Genomic DNA, 23,657 nt, shown 5'->3' with positions numbered 1-23,657 from the left:
GAATTTATCAGTTCCTCTTTAAAGGGTCACGAAACACCAAAACACATTGTTTGAGCTGTTGACAGTCATATATGTGTCCCACACTGCTAAAAACACTATTAGGACACCTATATTTCACTAAAAAGTGTAAATTGGTTGTTTTTGCGTTATTTTAAGCAAATTCGTACTTCCGTTTGAAACGAATTTTTGAAGCTGCGTCACGGTCATGACATAATAGCGTTGTATTCCAGCGTGCAGACTGGGCGTCTGTGCCAGAGTGTGTCTTATTATGTCTTACAGTGTGATGCATTATTGCATGAGTAAGGCTTGGTTCAAACCAATCAGTGCGTTCTATTGTGCAACTTCATTAATATTCATTACTGTCACCGTGTTTACATGACAGACGCCACGTTGTGTTGGCAAAACAAGCGTGAAGTCTTGCTTTTATAGTTTGCTGCCGTTAAGTTTTGTTTTCATTTTCTCTCTGTGAGAGCTCATCTGGAGTCACGTGTGGATTAACAGTGTACGTGACGCTCGACAACAATAACTTACGTGTCTAAGGAGGATTATTGTTTACCTGAGAGCTGTTCTCATCTGCAAACGCTGAGATCCGGATTCGCTTGTAGTCTCCTCTTAATAAACGTGCGGTTCTAGTTGCTGGTGATTGTCCTGTCTCTGCAGATTTGCAAAGTGAGCGACCAGTGCTCTTTGTTTATTCAGTTTGTTCGTATCGAACTAAGTTAACTATTGCACCGAGTGTAAACATGTTAGCACCACAACCAAACTTTAACCTCGTGTAGGGTTTTTACCGTATTTTGTGACCGGAATAACACACGCGGCTTTCTGACACTACCTGCCGTGTGCATCTAAGTTTCCGGGAAATGCTGAGGTTTTTTTTTCTCTCATTCGCTGTGCGGTATCAAACATTGCATGAAAAACACATGCTTAGATCAGTTCCTCGAATCAAATATTTCTTTTGTCGCGAGGGGCATGAATGAATTCCCTGAATGAAAGAGCCAAACTGCAGTTAAAGTCCAACATTTAATAATTTGGCAAATAATTCGACTACAGATGTCCATGTAGGTTAAACACCATCACTTTCTCCTGTGTGTATGTGTGTGTATTTTGACTCTTAAACTTGCGCGTGCCCAAATAGACACTCCCACTTTAGTTCCTCCGACACTCCCCCCTAAACAGAGCTGGATTTCATGGCCCTTTAAGGTTGTCTTTTTTAAATCTGACAAGGGCAACAGATGAAAATTAGTCATTGGGGGTAGCTCTGGCTTATTTACAGATATCACTGTTGATTAACGAGCACTGTCTCTGTTTAAATAAATAAATGAGTTTACTGTCTAACAAGATTAGAGTATTTGTAGCAGTCAGCATAATTAATCTCAGATCCATCCAACAAGAAAAGTTTCTCTATTTTGCTCAGAATATGTTCAGAACAGGTTTTGTGTGGATTCCCACTCACCTCTTCACATGTCTGCTTAGAGTCTTCTTGCTGGCATGAAGCTTGTTGCAGAAGGGACATTTGTGCTCTTTCCTTTGAACAGGTGTGCCACTATCATGTTTCTTCTTGTGCACAGTGAGGTTTGATTTGGTGGAGTAGCATTGAAGACAGATGTCACACTGGAATGGTTTTTCTCCCGTGTGTACTCTGGTGTGACTCTCGTATTTACCTATAAATGTAAGTAAAGGAAGGCAATGACTGAGACACCTACATAGAGCCATTTAACTTGACATAGCCTGACATACGCTACATTAGAAATTGTCGTCATAAATCTCACCTTTACGATCAAAAATCTTGTCGCATTTAGGACACTTGAGACTCTTTTTGTTAGTGCTATGGATCACAACAGGAGCCAGTCCTTCTGGAAAAATATGACTAGAGACCTCTGTCTTTTGGTTGTGCTCCTCAAGAGCATGACTGAATGCTGGTTCAGTCTCCTTCTGGGCCTCAGAGACACATGCCTCCTTTGGCTTTTCACAGTCTTCATATTCTGCAGCCTCAACCTCCAAAGCTACAAATGTTTCTTCTTGCCCCTCTTTCCAACTTTCCTGCTGTATCTGCTCGTTTTCATTCTCTTCTTTGCTTTCATTATCCTCTTCCTCCTCCTCATAAGTAACAGAGTTGTGATTTGCAATTTTTTGGTTCGGCTTTGCAGATACAACACACTCGTTTTCACTATCCTGGCTCTTAAATTTAGCAGGTACCCTCCTCTGACGTGCAGATCTGCGAATTGTGACCACAGATGTGCTCACCACAGTTTGTTCTTCCTCATTATGGCAACCGGTGCTGTGTGTCTTGGCCAAGTGATTCTCTAGAGACTTTTTGTAATTGAATGTGCGACTGCAAAATAAACACTTGGTTCCAGATGAAGTTTGGATGTTTTGGAAATTTGGGATCTCCTCTGGAACTTCACTTTCTTCATCAGCATTAGCTGGTGCTGCCCACTTTGCTAAAATGTTTACAGCTTCCATCATATCAAGAAAACAGGCAGCTTCAGCCAAAGCAGGGATTTGACATTCTGAAACTTCAAATTCAGAAGTGTACAAAAAGTTGAGCAGGTGTCCAAAGGTGGAGCCCTCCATGTTATCAATACTAACATGATGGAGTTCAGGATTTTCACTGAATCTGGAATGAAAATATCCACTTCCAAATGCCAAAACAACCTTGTGTGCATGATATATCCTCCCAGAAACTGTAACAGTTGTGTCACAGAATGATGACAGCTTGTGGCGGTCTTCGTTCAGGAACTTAAGGAAACAACCATCATTTTGAGATATTCGCAAACACTTCTTTTCCAGTGAAAAATCTTTAATAGTCATGCCAACATCCCTTTTGGAATTGCATGCTGTTGTTGTCTCCTGTGTTTCTTTTGGATTGAGTTTCTTCTTCATGTTTGGGGCTTTCAACTCAAATATTCCACTTTCAGAGCTGAAAGAAAAAAAAAATTGTTAAACATACTTTGAAGTAACACAATAATTCTTGAGAACTGGGGCAACCAAACAAAATAATTAATAATGAATCTAATTAAAAAGGTTTATGGGTTATTTTGCATTATTTTGTTCTTTATCCTATAATTATTCAGTTAGTGTCCTTCTCTATTTACAAATTATTTAAAGAAACACTGTCATATCCATTATTATAAATGTTTATTGAATCTATTGAATTAAAGCAATTGATAGACATATCAAAACAGGAGCACAGAAGATGCAGTCTACATAGCACTGCACTCTGTACTCACACACTTGGACCATAAAAACACTTTGCATGAATCCTGTTTGTTGACTTCAGCTCAGCATTCAACACTGTCATACCCTCTAAGTTAATGATCAAACTCAGAGAACTGAATATTAACACCTCTCTCTGCAACTGGGTTATGGACTTTCTGACTAACAGACCTCAGAATGTTAGATCAGGCCACATCCACTCCATCACCGTCAGACTCAACACTGGTGGACTCATCTTTTTACTAATTTTTTATTCATCATTGCAGGCTCATACATGGATCCAACACTATCATCAAATTTGCAGATGACATCACAGTGGTCTAATCGGTCTTTTTCAGCAAAAATTGGTCTAATCAGCAATAATGATGAGACTGCCTGCAGGGAGGAGATACAGCATCTGGCCACTTGGTGCAAAAACAATAATTTGCTCCTTAACACCACTAAGACCAAGAAGCTCATTGTGGACTTCAGGAAGGGATGAGTAGGCTCACATGATCCCATTCACATCAATGGGATGGCTGTTAAGCCCGTCTCATCCTTTAAGTTCTCGTATCATGAAGGACCTGTCGCATGACTCACCAGCTAATTCTGCAAGGAATGGAGGCTCAAGGCCAACAAGACACGGTATTCTTCTCTGATCGCTGAGGTAAAAACATTAATTGTTAAAGATTCAATAATAAGGAATTTTAGGAGCAGGGCTACGATAACATGAGGGAAGCAGTAAACAGTTTCTGATGTAAACAAAGAACTTGAGGAAACTCTGAAGAAGCACAAGACTGCAAAACGGGTCATCATCCATGTTGGGGAAGAATTATATTTGGATGGAGCAGACAGAACTGCTCAAAACAGATTTCTGTGAACTCTTGGAAACAGTTAAAAGATTAAAAATTCAGCTGTTCATCAGTGGGCCACTCCCTGCAAGAGGGACAAATATGTTTTCACGGCTTGGCCTAAATGCATAGCTGCAGAAAACATGTAACAGGAAAGGACTGAGTTTTATTAACAACTTCAATCTCTTCTGGAATTAAAGGCAACTGTTTAGATCAGAAGGCCTTCATCCAAACAAACTTGGTGCAAAAGTGCAAAAGGACAATATCTATTTTTCCCAACATCATCCATTGGCTGCGTGTGCCACTGTACTCAACCCAAATGGCACATACACCCCTGGTAAATGTCTGAATGACCACAGTGGACTTGGGGCTGAAGCATGTCACAAGGACAGTGATAACGCTAAGTAGCCAAAACAACCACTGCCCACAAACCCACTGCCGTCTGCACCCTGAACTCAACACAGATAGACTGACACATCAGAACAGCATCAAGATTCAGCACTCAATAATAATATTCAGGAAAAAAGCCAGGACAATATTTTTCAGCAGACACACTCATATTGTCAACCTGCTCACTTCTCTTGGTTTTTTTTAAAAAAAGATGGAGGAACCGGTGTTTGCTGAAACTAAACTTTCACACTCCATAGCCGCAAGCCCCCAGTTATCAACCAAAAAAGCAGATTGCTCCACAACCACCCCTGAGCCCACCTGGAAGAGCCCTCCGACTCTTGCCACACCGCCAGGACCCAAACAATGCCCCATCTTCAGCTGGTGAACAAAACAAATTTAATTGATCTGGTATCTAATTTCATTTTGATTTCATTGATTCTGGTAACTAATAAATGTAGAACTGAGACTACTACAGGGAAAATAGCTAACTGTTAACACTTTTAAACATCTGATCACTAAACAATAAGTCACTTCTATTAGTCAATGATTTTATCAACACAACTTTCCATTTTTATGCTTTTAAATTAAACTTGGCTGAATGACAGTTGTAGTGCAACAGTTCTGAATGAAACTCAGTTTTTGATGCATTTTTTGTGGAGTAGCAAAAATGACTTCACGCACACACAGCGAAGACACACAGACACACACACACACACACACATAGCACAGACACGTAGCACAGACACACACACATACATAGCGTAGACACGCAGACACACACACACATTGCACAGACAGGTAGCGCAGACACACACGCACATACATAGCGTAGACAGTCAGACACACACATACACAGCGCAGACACACACACGGAGAGACAGTGAGAGAGACACGCGGCTGTGCTAATGAAGTGAATCTGAAGTGAATCGCTGTACTTCATTACACACGTGCAAACGTTTTAAAACATGTTAAACTTGTAAAACTCACTCTTGATCACGTCTGATGATGATTTATGATCCTAGCAAACTGAACAGACCTTTTATTCCCGGTTGCTTTGTGCTCGTCCTGTCTTGTCAATATGAGTATGCATTAATACGGAGACATGTTAATGCGCGCAGCTGTCAATCAATATTGGTGGGCGGAAGGACCGCACTCCGACATGAAGTTGCGGTCGATCTGAAAACCGCTCCAATTGGTCCACCGTTTTTATGTTGTTAACATTTTTTTAAAAAAAGGACTCGGTGTTTATTTAACCCCAATATGACAGTATACACTATATTTACACACATATATGTCCAAACAGCTTGATAAGTAGATTTTTCACCATAGGTGCCCTTTAAATGTGATATTCAAATAATCTTGTCTCTATTAAATGACTTTTCTGTCTTTTTTTATCTATCAGGTAACGTCACAGCATCAGTACACTGCTTCAATCTTTCACTTTTACACTTGTACCTATAGTCATTTTAGACCAGGGGTCACCAATCTCGGTCCAGGAGGGCCAGTGTCCCTGCCGGGTTTTGCTCCAACTTGCCTCACCTGCCTGGATGTTTTAAGTATACCTAGTAAGACCTTGATTAGCTTGTTCAGGTGTGTTTAATTAGAATTGGAGCTAAAATTTGAAGGACACCAGCCCTCCAGGAACAAGTTTGGTGACCCCTGCCCTAGACGATCTTAATCCAGCATTTCTATGTTTCTGCTAAGTATATTTTCAAGTTCAGAAGAGAAGAAACGGCGGCCGCATAGGTCTTCACATAGGTGTGAAGACAAATGGGGCTGAACACAGGTTTTATATACCTTGTTCAGCAAAGTGGACACCAATGGTGTTGAAAGAGTCACATAATGTATAAGGTATAATTCACTCAAAAATACCATTTCTGTCTTCATATAATGCTGTATTCGTGGCCGCGATATCACACGTGACGTGAGCTGCAGACCGTGAGCTGTTACCACAGAGAAGGTAGGTGCGCGCCTGTAAATTAAGTCTACTTTAGTTAACAGAACCTGCAATAACGTTCAGTTTGTGAAACAGAGTGATTGTTTGAGAGCGGCACGTGAAGTATGAACCGCACTTAGCTGTGAAAATGAAACCGAAAGCATGCACAACATTTAAATGATCATATGGCATTACAGAGTTATTATTAGGCTGCGACAAGCATTTGATGTGCTTTTTTCTTTCTTAGCGAACACAAAGTGTTGTGCATGAGAATAAACCATATGTTTGAGAAATAACAATAATATTAGCCCATTCATATTACCCTTTATTTTACATTAACAGAATCGTGAGAAAATCGTGATCTTTAAAAAATCAGGATTCTCATTTTAGGCAGAATCGTGCAGCTCTATTAGGTATACTGCTATATTTTGGGCTAGTTTAATTTACAACTTCTTAATGAATGCTTCATCATACTGTAGTATTAAGAATAGTGAACTGATAAAATGAAATACACAGAGTAATTTTAATACACAGAGTAATTTTACTAAAGTGTGGTGAATTGTAAAATAATATTCCCTATACTGTAAAAAAAAAAAAAAAAACTACAGCACTGGGTAATTTGTTTATAACACATGCGGTACCATAACAACGATAGTATTACCACAACAGATTAATTGATAAGTATTTTACTGTAGTAGACTACTGTTCAAAACACTGTAGATGCCAATATGTGTGTTTGTGCAGAGGCTTTTTCCTCAAAATGAAGAGGATGACATGGAAAATGTCCTTCACAATCTCAGACATCAACGATGTGAAAGACAACAGAGACTAGTTAACTTTATTTTAGTTGCCACGGGATTGATACAGAGATTTATTTGAAGAGTAAACAGTACAGTAGGCTAGGGCTGCACGATTTGGGATAAATATCACATTGCGAATATTAAGGTAAAAATTGCGATTTACGATTGCGATACGATAAACAAGTGGTATGACTCAACTTGCTTGTTATCAAGAAAAATGCACACACAGATTACTAATAATGCTAATAATAATTTTTCATTTTTCAACTGCAGGGCTTAAAGTATATAGATCTCGGCCGTGTGGCCGTGAGAGAAAAAAAGTATGTATTTTAGAGCTTGCACATGCGGTTTAATTAGGGATGCTCAAAATAACAGAATAACCATTAACCGAAAGGGTGCGTTTGTAACCGATTAATGGTATCAGTTAAACTATATACTAATATATAATTTGTATATTTTTAAAGTTTGGCTGCATAAGAGACATCTGTTGAATGGTTAACAGACGGTCGCAACCGCAAGTGTTTTACACTCTCCTTATGCTCGCTTGCGCGCCTCAAGTTTTGCTGTTGCTTGTTGTGTGCTCAAGCGGAAAAAGCGTGTTACCTAATTCGCCCTTCAGTCGCGTCTTTTTCATTCTTCAGTCAAATGAAAGCACTGCAAGGTTTCTGTTGAGGTGACAGCGATGTTTGCAAGTTTCAGCAAGTTCAAGTTCCGCCATGAATCTCGTTGGAAAACCTATTACATCGCCAATCTGGAAACATTTTGGATTCATGGCGAACGAGAAAGGCAAACCAATAATTAGGATGAAGCTATTTGAAGGGCTTGTTTATAAAAACAAGTGTTAAATGGACAAACAAATCTCGAATCTTCAGAGCCATCTGCGGTCATGTCACCTTGCCACCCATGACATGCGGAGCTGCAGCGTCATGTCATCTTCTGAACACAAACGCCCAGCTATAGGTATGGCAGAGGCCTTTTTAAAAATGGCCAAATACAAAAGAGAAAGTGATAAATAGTGGACGTTGATGAGAAATTTAGCAGCATATTTAGTAGTTGAGAACGCGCCGCTGCTCAATGTAGAAAAGCCATGCTTTCCGAGAAATGCGGGCGGCAAAGCAAGATACCCTCTCTTCAGTTGCAAAAAAGTATCTGCATTTGCGCTACAGGCACACCGTCTGAGCGTGTATTCAGTGCTACTAGAAACATTGTCCCAATTAGACCTCCGCTTAAACCGGAAAAAAGTCAACATGTTAGTTTTTCTGGCAAAGAATTAAAAATATTAATAGAAATCAAACGGTGGAGAGACGCTGTTTTTTCAACATCTGACTTATATTGTTAAAAGCCTAGGCTAATATTTTTGTTCTTCTTCTAATTAGTTACTATTTATATTATTATTGGTTAGTAAAGTGTAATTTTAGGCTATTTGTGAAGTTTTTAATGTAACCTTTAATTGTTATTATACTGTTTCAAGCAGTTAAAGTTAATTAATATTTAGGTTAACTACATTATTGTAGGCTGTATTGTGTTGTTTTATAAATGATAGTTAAACAAACACGTACGTTTGTACAGATATTTTAGCATAATACTTTGGTCTTTGAGATTTCTTAATTTTTACACAAAATGTAAATTACCTTATGTAGGCTACAGGGGTGTAATTTGTTGGTGGTACAGGAGGAATATTTTGTCAGTGAATATTGTCCCCATTATTTAAAAAATTGAAATGAATAAATAAAACACCTTACGGATAGAATGCAATGAAGGAAAAGCATGATCTTAATCTACATTATCTGATTCTTGCAATAAACTTTTATTGCGCCTACAAGAACAAGCTCTAAAAGGTAAAGTCTAAAGCGAGATGAATTATTGATGTTATTAATATCTAGTTGTTAATATTAATGATCATAAACACGACCTGCGTTGTAGCTTTAATAAATGCCGTTACTGTGTCGTGTCTGATTTTTTTTTTCGTTGAAGAACAGAAAATGCTTACGTTTCCTCGTGAGATCAGGCTAGCGCATTTTAATCCCATATTGCACTTGACCTGATGACTGATTTTGTTGTTCCTTTCATTTAGGCTATTTATTCACGTATTACTTTGCACTACTGCCTTACTGACTGAAGGCAGTAATATAGGCCTACTTTTTATAGTAATAATAGACTAATATGCACAGTTTCGCTACCGATTTTATTACTGAAAGTCAGTCAACGATACCATTTACGTTAATGCAGACAGATCATGGCTTAAGCACCAAACAAATGGTTTAAATTATATGCAAGTCTCCTTATTTATTTCCGTTTCATTTTAAATAATATAAATGTTTAAAGTTTTAGGTAAAGACGTCAAAATATGCACACACATGCAAGTTAAACTAAATCATATCCGAGTCATCACGCTTTATTAACCAATATCAGCGTTAGGATAAAATTAAATGTTACATTTGAATTTAATTACATTTAAAATTAAATGTAAATGTTAAATGTAACATGCATTTAAAAAATAGCAGTTACTAAAAATAATGTGTTACATTTTAAGGCATTAGTGTAGCCAAACAGAGAGCCAGGTTACATGCACCAATAAACGGGTCAAATAAATGAATGAATAAAATAAATATGGATTATTAAATGTCGGTGTAGTTTTAACTCAAAAAATAATAATAAAATGTTTTATAAAAATAAAATGAGTAATTTTCACATTTTTTTACGATTCAGTTAAATATAATTTAGACATTTATGGGGGCATGTAACATGTTTCTGTGTGTGTATTTTTTTTGTTCTCAGTTAACTTTCATACATACTGGGTAGCTACGCAAAATATTTTCTAAAATGTCAAGCAGGATTTTGTCCATAGCTTTAATTATGAAGACATTAAAATATTAAAAGTAACAAAAATAAAATAATAAAAATGCAAAGATAAAAAAAGCAGAATTTTGCTAAATTATAAAAAAATATTTGTTTTTATTTTACTTGATGCATTCGTTATTTAATGTTTGAATACTGAAATAACAGCCACCGCGGGGCAGTGCTGGATTTGTGCCTACCTTGGAATGAAATCCTGCAGGCGCCCCTGCTGCTGGACATTACTGAAGCGGAGAAAGTAACGCTAGTTTGATCATGTATAAATATCATTATAACTATATTGTATAAATATTATTATAACTAGGCCTAAAACATCCTGACAATCAAAAACCAAATGACATGATGTCACAGGCGATTGTCTTCTGAGTGCACATGATGAATGACACTCCTCATAGAGCTTGAGAAGCATACAGTACTGATCTATATACTTTCTAAAATAAAGACTTGCAGGTTAAAAAAACAGCATAGGAGGAGGTTGTATTGGTATATATAGAGAAATATGTAACTAGATAAAATAGACAGAGATAGATTGATCTCTGCAGCAGCTGCCGAAGACCTGCGCGCTGCAGATGCAGCTGGTGTGAAGGCAAACGCCTGCGTGCTGCTTCTGCTCTCCATACGCGCTGCGCACGCGCTGCTCATGCACTGCTTTCGCTTGCGGTGTGAAACAAAATGAATATCTTGTTGCGTCCACAAATTTATTTGTTTATTTAATATAATCGCAAGATCAGCTGTAATGTAATGGCATAGGCTGAAATTGCGATTGCGATATGATTAATCGTGCAGCATCACAGTAGGCTATAAAACCTTATCAAGTGTTTCCCTATTTTCTATTAGTTACATTTCTAATTGTGCTACTTTTATTTTTGCATAAATGTTTATTATTTGATTAGTATGGTGCACCCTTTGGATGTTTAATAAATGTTTTTAAATGAAATTTATTCTTTACATTTAACATCTATTTTCTGTGTCTTTAAGTGTTTGAAAATGGAAATATCTCATCATATAACATACAGCCAAAAATGTAACATTTTGTTAGCTTACAAATTTAATATGCAAATCTATTTTAGTATTTCGGTTATTGTTAATAAATAGTGTACCAATATAAGTCATATCAAAAAGCAAAAAAGGAAGATGAAACACAAGACACAAATTGTGAGTCTGCATATAATCTCACTGAGCGAGCAGTGCACTGAGAGCACGCAAGAATTTGTGCATGAGCAGTGCATATTTGAGAGAGCGTGAGAAAATTTGCATGCGAGCAGCGTATATTTGAGAGCTCGCAAGCAGTTTTGTCCACAAATAGAGGAAATCAGTGCACGAGCATTATAATGAGAAAGCTATGTTCATCATGCTCACTTTGTGCATGAAAGTTTTGTGTTGTGAACCACTTGAATTTAAAGTGAATAAAATAATGGCAACAATAAAAGAAAAGAAACAAAATCTGCATCTTGTCATGTCATTGGGAGTTTACATTAGGGTTGGGCGTTGTTGACCAATTTGGCATCGTCTAATGTAAAACATCTCAATAGATAATGCCATCATCGTCATAGGCAGGTTGTGGGGATGGTTGTTAGATATCAATTAATTCATAACAAATTAATTAATTGTAGCCTACCGTTTTCACTACCTGACCCACATGGTCTTTGCTTTACCCATAACCAAACCATATATAAATAAACTTACAAACAAATGACCTGAAATTTTCCGCGGTACTCTGGCATGAATAGGGCACCGTGATCTGTGTCAGTCTAATGGCTTTTCCCGCAGCTTGTGGAGGAGACGAGAGTTCGGTTGGAGTTCACTATAGTGCATATATTTTCATTATTTTCAAGGCAAAAAACTCACCGCGTGCGTGGATTTATGAGACATTTATGCAGAATGCATCTTTGCACCTAAAAATGCTAAACGCAGCACTCAGGAAGAGATTAAAACAATTATTTTGTGAACTTGTTGAAGTAAAAAACAGCCCGCAAGGCTTGCCCTGCCTTTGTGCTCTTCTTATTAGCCCACTGCTCTAGATCTGAACGCGAATGATTGGTTAATATCAGTCGTCAATCACTCAGCCAATGCCTTCTGCCTTCAGATGACAGGAGCTACCACCGCGGAAATGTGAAGCGCTGAAGATGAGAGAATGAAAATAACACTGACAAATTTACCTACAGTTACTAATAATGGCACATCTTATTAGTGATCATGTGCTGAATGTTAATCCCTTATTTACACTTTTCCAAGAATGAATGAAAGACTTTCAGTGGCTTAAAGTCCCTTATGAAAATGACTAAAGCCATTCACTGTAAAGTCTGTGGGACGGGGTTTGCAGGTAACAGCGTTTGCCACTGAATCCACACATTTTATGTGCAAGAGGTGCTGTATAATCCTTCATTTAATTCTCACCACCGTGCAAGCGGCAGCTATATGTAACATTTAACACAGCTCATGAAAAGACTGTTTTTGCTATTAAGGTGACATGCAAATAATAAGTTTTATATTAATATAAATGTGGGGCGGGGCGATGGATCGTGATGCTGGCTCAGCATCGTAAAATTTGTCGACCATCGGCGATGGACGATGGCATCGTCTATCGGCACAACCCTAGTTTAAATATAGGCCTGTTGTGTCTAATATGAATATAGTCAAGCTATTCAGATATTGCCAGATAATCATTTTACCTGTACCATACTTTTAACAGACTTAGATTATTTGTAATTCTGGCTGTCATGCTTTTATTGCCAATTATATACTACATTGTTAGCAGCCTGGATAGGTCACAGTCATTCTGCTACATCTTATCGCTTTCTACTGGATGTAAAATGCTCTGCAGTACATTTTGTCATTTTAGAATGTTAATTTCTAATTTTGTAGTTATTTTGGTGAAAGTAACTAAAAAGTAATATAAGAGTCATGTAACATATTACAATTCTGAGACAGTAATGTTGTAAAGTAAGGGATTCATTTTAAATAACAGTAACAAGTAATTTGTAATGTATTACAGTTTGGAAGTAACTTGCACAACACTGCGCCACCGGGTCGCCCAGTACACTATCTGATCATTCCTGTATTTTTGTGGATATTTTGATCACTCCAGCCATTAAAGACAGATCTGTCCCTGACAGAAAGAGATGCATAAATTAGATCACTAGTGAGCAGTTTATGATAGCCATATCACTAGCACCAATCAAATGTGGAGACTCTGTTGTTTCTCTCCTTGATTTGTATAACTCTAAAGTTAAAAATAACGTGTTTAGTTCATTTTTTACTTGAACACACTGAAAAGAAACAGTGTCATGTAAAAGGTGTTAAATGCCAAACATCTTTAATTGTCTGTTAAATAAGAATAATAAATCATTCTGTTGCTAAGGGCCATTACAGTTTAAAAGAAAGAATGGTATTACTAATTAGAGGCATTCCCATATGTAATACTTCTTTAAAAAGCCCAGAAAGATAAGGTGCTCTGATTAACAGTGTCAGCTTAGCATATGAGTTTGCAGTTCTGTCTCTATTTACATTGTCAAACTTTTTCCATGTGGGCAGTAGGGTGGAATCCGTGCAACATATTATGCAAATAAAATTGTGTTTCAGTCCATCTACTGCAAGTATATTTGTTAAAGATAATATGTGCAATATATTTTATATTAAAATTAATAAGGTTTGGGAAAATTAATAAAGCCATAATCTTCTTATGATACAAACACAGATTAAATAGATCTGATCATGTAAATGTTTGTACTAACCATACTGCACATTTTTATTAATTTAACAATAACTTATATCTGCTCCCCTGTGTGAAAGATTTTTTCAGCTCGAAACTGGATCAAAAATTAATCAAAAAGTTGTGTGTGAAATTGAAACTTTGGACACTCAACCTTTAGCAGTTGTTCAAATAACAATATTTTTTTTCTTATGTTTCTACTCTCAGCTGTTTCTACCATTTGCTGATGGTAAAAAATAAATAACTGAAGTGGCCTTTAATTAGTATTTTGCACTTTTAAAAATATATTTTTGTTTATTCAATTAATATATTTTTTAGGATCTTAATATTTTTTCTTTAATTCTTTTATATTTATTCTTATTTAAAAGGTTCACATTCATGCAAACAATAGTTAGTAAATTGGTTGTTTATTTCCATACTTACTGTTTTGTTTTCAGTTTGATCTAGCCGTTCATTCATTCCACTCAACGAAATAGGTAAAAGTAAAGTATTCATGATTTGTGCTGATATTGGATTTATATCGGTATCGTATCGGAAGTTAAAATGTTGTATCGGGGCATCCCTACTGGTGGGGACTCACAAACTATTACCATCATGTAGGACTTTTCGCCATATTTTTCAACAAGATCCACACATGCGCCTGTCAGTAAAGGACCACACACACACACACACACACACACACACACACACACACACACACACACACACACACACACACACACACACACACACACATCGAGAAATGCGGAAGTTTTTTCTTTCCATCTGGTGTGCCTTATTAGGTGCGCCTAATGCCCCAGTTTGTCACGGAGGCATGAATGAAATGTTCATGAGTGAATGTTAAACTGCCGAACTGCAGTTAAAGTCACCCAAAATTACAGGACACTCTTAGATGAAAGCACTTCACATAAATACCTTAATAATATTATTGTCTATTAAGGCAAAAAACTAGATAAAGATGTCTATGTAAGCGTAGTCAGTAGTGTCTTTGAAGTAAGTGAAAAATTCAGAATTGCATATTGCTGATTAGATTCAAAAGGTTTTTTTTTTATTGTCAAACGGCTCATCGGGGTGAGGCAGTGGCGCAGTAGGTAGTGCTGTCGTCTCACAGCAAGAAGGTCGCTGGTTCGAACCTAGGCTCAGTTGGTGTTTCTGTGTGGAGTTTGCATGTTCTCCCTGCCTTCACGTGGGTTTCCTCCGAGTGCTCTGGTTTCCCCCACAGTCCAAAGACATGCGGTACAGGTGAATTGGGTAGGCTAGATTGTCCGTGGTGTATGAGTGTGTGTGAATGTGTGTGTGGAAATGGGTTGCAGCTGGAAGGGCATCCGCTGCATAAAAATTTGCTGGATAAGTTGGCGGTGAATAAATGAATGAATGAATGAATGGCTCACTGAGTCGCAGTTCAGAAGTTTAATTTCGAACTGTTTATTTAATTTTTAAGATCTGAGGTGAACTATCAGCTGCTTTCTGTAATATGGCATTAAATGCCATGTAAAATTGCATTCAAACTCATTATTAGCATTTAACATTGAATAAACATAAGGTGTACCTGAGGTGATCATAGTTCATCCTGTTGTTCACTTGTGAGAAATAGAAGCTATTTCTAAAATAGAAATTTCAGGTGTTGGTTAAGACAAAAACTCCTTTTAGTATGGAAAAATGTCTATCCCGTGCCATTGCTTTTCATTATAAAACTGTTCAAAACAGCCTTTAGGCTCAATAGTCAGGCACGCTCGCGCCAATGTGGCAACCTGCACTTGCGTGGATTTGTCAGAGTAAGTGCAGAGTAAAAATGTGTTTTGATCCAGGAGTGCAATACCTAGTTCAAACACTGGGTGTCAAATTTACATACTGCATCTTTAAAGAGCATATTGTAGGTTAAAAAACAGTTTCAAAAAAAGGTAGAATCGTTTGTGAAAATACTCTATAATACCATAAAATACCATATTAAAATGTTTTACGAAGTGCAAGGGCACAATTTTTTAAAGAAAATGTGTCTGTTTTCCCACTTCCGCTTTTTTTTCTAACCACCCCGGTAACGTCAGAAGAGTGACTTATCTGACAGATGCGCGCTGTTTACAGTGGGGCAGAGGAGCTAATAGTAGAACTGGTTGTTAGTTTTGGCGTAATTTATCATCATCGTGGTATATTATTGCGTTTATGGGAACTGCACAAACTCCAGCCTGTCAACAGATCAAGTCCACAAGTTTCCTGTTGCTGTTTTGGTTTGTGAAATGGGATGAATCCGATAAGAGTGATAGCTGACGCGAATGACAAGAAACACTCCTGGATCAGTCGGAGATGCAGCTCGATGAGCTGTACACGGTAAGACAACTCGTTTTTCGTTTATGTTTGTCAACTTTCAAGTCTGTTAGCATTATTATTTGAGTAATTTGAAGCAACGTGATGTGTTTACTTTGGAGTAGCCTATAGCACGGCTGCTAGCTTGTATTGTTAAGCATATTAAATATACTTTTTTAAAGCGTGTAAAAATGTACACATATGATAAGATGGCTAGTAGCATCAGTTTGCTAATATAATAAATGTCTTGTATAGTTACAGCGTTGTGACTTTGTTTGCTTTGTGGTGTGTTTATTAGACTTTGGGAGACAGAGATGATGACCCGGAGCTGAAGGCTTTCTCTCCACTGGCCTCTCGCTCAACTGTGCTTCACTTTGGCTCACAGAGTAACCTCAACTAAGGTAAAGTGGATTTTATATTCGCACATTCGATTAGTGACAGCTTGTGTGACACACCCTCTGTATTGTTTACCATAGTACTTTTATTATAATGACTGAAATCACACGTAAATATGACTTAAAAACAACATTAGGACTATTAAACTGACAGTGAACAATGTTGTACTTTGATAGTCGTTGGCTGCTAACATGATATTAGGGATTAGCAAATAATACTCTTCTGAAATTATATTATAAGGGAGAAAGTCAGAATGTGTGAATATAAAACCAATTTTACCTACATTCACCTCGTTCATCGGGTAAAATATTATGACTCCTATCGTGAATTATTTGTGCATGGTATTGTTTGATAACAAAAACTAGAAGGGCAAAGAATTACTACAATATTTCTATATAATGCAGGCAGGTAAACTTACACTATCTCTGACTTCATTTTTTTTAAATATTGGAAACGTGTAACCATTGACTTCCATATCTGTTTTTCCCACTATAGAAGTCAATGGTTACAGATTTTTAGCTTTCTTCAAAATATCTTGGTTTGTGATCAACAGAAGAAAGTCAATAAGGTTTGAAACCACTTGAGGGAGAGTAAAAATATTCTGTCCTGTCAATGAGGAAAGGCACTTTTTATTCACATATAAGGAATATTCATCTTGTAGAAGAAAAACAAATAACATTCAAAAAATTTAAGTTTGTTTTCACATGCTCAACTTCTAATGGGTACAGTCTACTGTAAATGTGAGATGGTTTGCAATTCACTATCCAGGGGTCTGCAAATGTGGTTGGGTTTTCTGTATTGTGTTATATTAAAAATCATATGGTGAATTTTAAAATATATATTATTAATAAACATGATTTAAACTTTTGCATTATTTCCCCAGAATATATGCATCAGCCCTCACTGCGTGTCTGACGGTGGACTACTGGAGTTCATCACAAGCTCGACGAGAATGCAGAAGTGGCCACTACATTTGCTCTTTTTTCTAGATCCTTCTAGCGGGTTTCCAACGATGAGGCTGTCGGCATCTTTTTACACAGCATTCACAATTTAACACACATTAAAGACATAATGGTGTGGCACCCACATAAACGTTGGCCAACTTACTGAAAAATAATTTTAGGTTTACTTTTAAATGGTTCACGCACTCACACAGATACTTATACATATTTAAAGAGTAATAATGCTGGGTGTTAACACTTGCTTATGATTTTGTGCTATATAAATAAAACTTGAACTTGAGTTGCATTTAGAATTTGAACTTGAATTAGGGTTGAAGTTTATTTTATCATAAATGCAGATCAGATCTGTTAATCAAATCTTTGTAAATATTTTATACTGTAACAATTGTACTTGTATTTTTATGGATTGTTGCCTAAATGGGATCTGATACAGATAATCTTATACCCAATGAAAAAATGACAAAAAGACATATTTAAAAATTTATTTTAATTGTTTTAATATTTGATGTTTTTTTTATTTTAATACAGAAGCTCTGAAAACCTTTTGTAAAATAAAAAAGATTTTCCAGTACCTTGTTTACATGTTTCTGCATTATTCCAGACGTTCTGTGTTATTTGTGTTTTGTATTCACTTATCTACTATTAAAAATAGGGTCAATGTGGCATAACTGTGTTAAATGCTCATTAGTTTCTGTTACTGGTAAGTATTAATACTTATAGATGATCAATACTAGCTTTGCTGTTGCCAGATAAGATTTTGTTATCTTACATATCTGTCTGTAATCCAACACTGGCCTCACCATAAACCTGCTCTGTTCTCCCTCACAATAGTTAAATTACACTTCTCTGACTGCTGTTCTGTCTGCTGGTCTGTCTACAGGCTTATAATTGTATAGCTGTGGTCTGTCGTTTGTGTGAGTCTCTCAGAATATCTTATCTCGGCATCCAAACGCGCATTGCGATCAGTTGTCTTCATAGTGTTTATATGCGCGAACTCCCTTATCCGACGTCACTTCCGGTCTGGCGATATTTCAAATGCGGAAGTCAATTTCCGTGACTAAAAACGACTCCAAACGGCTTAATAATAAACTTTAACGTTTATTTTAAAGAAAATCTAGTTCTTACTTTACTCTTACACACATTGTCTCACTGGGGTGTCTAACCTACAATATGCTCTTTAAGTATTTGTGCCAGTAGATTGTAGAAGAACAACGCAAACTTTCGAACAAAGTGAAAAATTCATGTGAGGCTGAAAAAATTAAATAAAAAACCTCACTAGTAATGTAACATTAAGGATGCTTTCACACCTAGACTTTTGTTTCGGAACCTGTTTTGTTTGCCCAGTTAGCGTGGTTCAATTGGTATATGTGAATCCACCAATCGCGCTTGGATCTGTGCCAAAACATTCGCTCCGAGATCGCTTGAATGAGGTGGTCTCGGCTCAATTGAAACAAACTCTGGAGCGGATCGATTGTAGTGAGAAAGCGATACAATCCGAGTCCGGTTATATCACAGTGTTTTATGGATTTGTAATAGGTATGCGGCTATATGAAGAGAGAATTATGAGTAGAGCAGGAGGTCATTCAACGGACATCCAAATGTACAGAGACTCGTGGACGCTCGCAAACGAGTAATAATCTCCCAGAAATCGCGTGTCTCCCTCCTGGTCCTCAAATACACTCTTCTTTTCTTACCCCTCCCCACCGCATTCCATGTGCACCTTGTCAAACACCACCAAACCAACACCCCCTTGATAGCTGAGCAGGACTCTGCAAAATAAAGCTTGAAACTCTGACCAATGTGAGGAGAGTTTACTCACAGGTGACTTGTTTAAGCTCTTTTTGTCCATTTAGAAACTTTGCCGTGTGAAAGCGAACCGCACCAAGAGCAAAGAAAGACAATGTAACAATTTTAATCCCTGTTTCGGAATTGATTCACTGGTGTGAAAGCACCCTAAGGTGAATATTTTAAAGTTTAAAATTTTGTGTTGCTCCGCATTTCAACACACTTATCATAGAATAAATTACACTCATTCATCTTATATTTCAGGGCATATGCAGTATCATGGTCTTTAACTATTTGAACCGGATGTTTGTCGGTGAGATGCAAAGTTCGACTTGTTTGCACCCTTTGATTGTGTTATTTTAAATCATTTCTTGAACACGACGGGCTTTGTGATGTCTGTGGGCTAGCCCTGTTAGTCAGCAACATAAGCGAATTACTGCCATATTTCACTTCTTGCGGGAACTTACTAAGGTCACCTGCATACGTAGCCATGCATTTTCTCACTTTGAATGACAGAACATCTTAGAGCACAGGTGTCAAACTCAGTTCCAAAAGGGCCGCAGCTCTGCGCAGTTTAGTTCCAACCCTAATTAAACACACCTGATCAAACTAATTGAGTCCTTCAGGCTTGTTTGAAACCTACAGGTAAGTGTGTTGGAACTAAACTGTGCAGGGCTTCTGCCCTCCAGGAATTGAGTTTGACACCCGTCTTAGAGGAAAAGATCAGTACAATGCATACTCAGCATGCTGCCCCACACTGCCCCTATATGTTGAGTAGGTCTACTGGAAACTGCATCTGTTAATCAAAAGTACTGATATCAATAAAATGAAGAACCATATTGTTTTGAGAGCCAGGGCATTGTGATTCTACTTTTTTGGGCAACTCTAATATATATATATATATATATATATATATATACACACGATTAATTATCTCTATAATAGGATTAATTCTCTATGACATTTACTAAAGTCACATGCATAAAACTACAAGCCAAGATAGTAACATGCAACAATTTGCAAATACAGGATTTACCGTCCAATTTGACAACGTTTTGTTTGCAGTCTTGCGCTGGTTCAAGGCAAATGACAAACACAAACACACACACACACACACAGGCTACAGCATGGTCAGTATGCATTACTTTGAGCACATAACTACTTCAAGCACGCTGTGAACGAGGACATTATGAATATGCAATGAACTTACCAGTATGACCCCCTAATACTGACATAAATCCACAGGGCCACTCTATAACAGGAGAGACTTGACAAACGACCCTAAAATGTTCCGTGGACAAACGGCAAAAAAAACATGTTTCTTGTTCCCAGTGTTACCTTTAAAATAACGAAACGCACGGTTTTGTTTTGTCACATTGTTTACAAATAACAAAATATACGTTTGTTCCGACTATAAAGAACGAGTCCTTTTCCATCGTGCAGGGGTTCTGTCGTCTCAAAAAGGTGTTTTGTCATTGGCTAAAGGCGAAACGTCTTCCTGTTTCATTGTTCAACGTAACGTTAGGCTATAAAACCTTAATTCATCGTCCGAAAGTATTCTAGCATACATTGTAATAAAATTTGTTATTGCATATATTTTAATTTATTATAATTAATAATAAAAACAATAACAACAGCAACAAGAAATTCGACCGTGTTTTGATAGCATAGCATTGTGGGTAATGTAGTTGTGATAAATAATGTTTGTAATTTAAAAAAAAACATTTTTTGCTGTGTTTCATGTAAAAAAAAAACGTGTAGGGCGTGTATTTTTTTCAAAACGTGTATTTTTATGGTTATTTATTCACTATCAAAAGGTAGAATATCATACATTCATTCTATTTCTTTTCGGCTTCGTCCTTACTAATCTGGGGTCGCCACAGCAGAACAAACCGCCAATTTATTCAGCATGTTTTACGCAGCAGATGCCCTTCTAGCTGCAACCCATCTCTAGGAAACATCCATACCCACTTATTCACACTCATTCACCTGTACCATGTCTTTGGACTGTGGGCGAAACCGGAGCACCCGGAGAATACCCACGTTGGAGCGAACTTGGGAAGAACATGCAAACTTCACACAGAAACGCCAACTGACCCAGCCGAGGCTAGAATCAACAACCTTCTTGCTGTGAGGCGACAGCACAACCTACTGCGCCACCGCGTCACCCTAGAATGTAATTTGTTTTTAAATTTTTTATTTATTTTTACTTTTTAAAAGGGAATTATTTCCCTGTGACCAAATGCTAAAATACATATACTTAACAGTTGTACATTTATATCATTGTCAAAATAACACTGCCAAAAAGAGGCATAAAATTCAACATTGAATATAACCGCGTTGCAAAGTAGTGAAGACTACTATTTTATATTGCATTACAATAGTTTTTATTTTATTCCAATAAACTGTGTAACATTATAAAGAATACACTAAACAAATACAATCCTTTTGCAAATTATCCAAATTGGATAAACAATAAAGAAGAGAGAATAAAAATAATGATAATAATAAAAAGAAGACTCAGAATCAAGTTGCACAAAAGATCTTTGTCAGAAAAGAAACACATTTTTTTAACATCAATCAATTTAAGTGAATGTTAATTAAATGTTTTATTTAACATAAAAAACTATCAAAGTTGGTATATTTCTAAGAAACCTATTTGCGAAAAAAAAAAAAAATTCCCCAGCAAGTACAAAAAATTCATCATAGCTTCTAATGATCTAATGAAAATAACAAATGTCATTTTAAAACTGCAAATTACAACTCATATTAACCTTAGAAAAACAATATAAACAAAACATTAACCAATCTTTCCACAATATACACAATTAAACAATTGTCAATGAAATAAATTAGTCTTTAGGACCAAATGCTGAATTGTACATTTCACAGTCTAAAATTTTAAAATAATTTGGTTAGGAGCTTTTTAAAATATATATAAATTGATTTTGTATATTAAATAGAGCATGAACTCATAAATACTGAAAACATTTTGAATGTGTGATGAGAACTTTTTAAATATTGGTGGCTATGGAAATGACAGAGCGTTGTGGAAATGACAATAAATCAACATTAATGTAGATGTTTATTAGAAAATTATTAAACTCTTAAGCTCACACTCAATAAACTCAATTTACTAACTTACTAAGCATAACCACCCATTTTTGCATGTGTAAGGCTGAGATTAATCTAAAAAAACATTTATCTAACAGAGGAACAGTAACAGTGCATACTGTAAATAACTGATTATTATTACTGAAATATTATATAAATTAATTTTAAAATAGTATTACACATCAATAGGGGTTGAAAAGGAAACTGAAAGGCCTGGTTTTAAAGCACAATTATTCATCAGTATGGTGTAGGTTCTCCTTTTGCAGACAATATAGCTCAGTTTATCCCAGGAATGACACAAGTCTTGCACAGTGGCATTAGGGATTTTGAGTCATTCTTCTGGCAGAATAGTGTTTAGGTCACTATGTGATGCTGGTGGAAGAAACCATTTGCTGTCTCGTTCCACCAAAATACTTCAGAATGCTTAATAATATTATAGAACTAGTGCCTGCGCAGGCCATAGGAGATATTCAACTTCACTTGTTCATCAAACCACTCTGTCACCGGTCTTGCTGTGTCTATTGATGCATTATCCTAATACATACACCCGCCTTCAGGATACATTGTTTGAACCACTGGGCACACATGGTCCTCCAGTCCAGAACATCACTGATCCCCCCATGCTTGACTCTGGGCAATAACAATCTGTGTGCAGTGGTACACTTCTTTAGGGCTTCTACACAACATAACTCTTTTGGATGTGGGAAAGAGAGTGAAGGTGGACTCATCAAAGACCAAAACATGTTTCATATTTTCCACAGCCCAAGATTTTGGCTCCTGCACCATTGAAACAGGCGTTTGGCATTGGCACGAGCGAGCAAAGGTTTGGCTACAGCAGTTAGGCATGTATATTAACCCTGTAGAGCTCCTGACCAACAGTTTTAGTGGAAACAACACTGTAAGGACCCCAACATCCCTTTCAGACAGCTTCCTTATGCGTCCAGTTGTTCCTGTTGGATTTGGTTCTTCTTTTTTGGTGGTTTCCTGACATTACTCTGGATACTGTGGCTCCTGATACATCACAAAGACTTACTGTTATGGTCACAGATGTACCAGTGAGATGCACACCAATTTGCATGATGAACAAACAATCTGTACCCTTTTGAACTCTGATGTCACCATATGACATGATGTTTTGTGCAGTGCAATATTTTAAGCAAAACTGTGCTATTACTCTGCCAATCAAACCTTTTTATTTATAATTAAAGCGAATGCACTCTGCTGTTACTGGTGGAATGTGCAATCAATGAAGACTGGCCACCAGCTGCTCAAATTTAGCCATTAAACATCCAACACTAAATTGGCTAGTGTTTCAGTTTTATTGTCCAACCCATGTACTTTAGCAATCCATATCAATTG

At 37.0% G+C, this 23,657-nt stretch overlaps 1 protein-coding gene and 1 long non-coding RNA gene across 4 annotated transcripts in view; one reads left to right on the top strand and one right to left on the bottom strand.

The window, feature by feature from the left end:
* The window catches only part of zbtb41 (zinc finger and BTB domain containing 41), a 74,164-nt gene extending 53,506 nt beyond the window's left edge, over positions 1-20,658 (bottom strand). For all 3 annotated transcript variants that reach the window (XM_087240565.1, XM_087240564.1, XM_087240566.1), the window contains exons 1-3: positions 20,395-20,658; positions 1,770-2,920; positions 1,454-1,661 (exon numbers count right to left, since the gene is read on the bottom strand). In XM_087240565.1, the coding sequence (XP_087096691.1) occupies positions 1,454-1,661; positions 1,770-2,883 (1,322 nt within the window). In that variant the 5' untranslated portion in view covers positions 2,884-2,920; positions 20,395-20,658. The remainder of the gene's footprint in view (positions 1-1,453; positions 1,662-1,769; positions 2,921-20,394) is intronic.
* LOC101884153 (uncharacterized) lies at positions 15,765-17,970 on the top strand. The gene is made up of 3 exons (XR_015478333.1): positions 15,765-16,065; positions 16,340-16,442; positions 17,321-17,970. It is a non-coding gene; the product is annotated as an uncharacterized LOC101884153 (long non-coding RNA).
* Positions 20,659-23,657: the final 2,999 nt, after the last annotated feature.

This window comes from Danio rerio, chromosome 2, assembly GCF_052040795.2.
Source record: "Danio rerio strain M-AB ecotype USA chromosome 2, GRCz13ab, whole genome shotgun sequence".
Lineage (NCBI taxonomy): Eukaryota > Metazoa > Chordata > Actinopteri > Cypriniformes > Danionidae > Danio > Danio rerio.
This window is presented reverse-complemented; position numbering and strand designations above follow the sequence as displayed.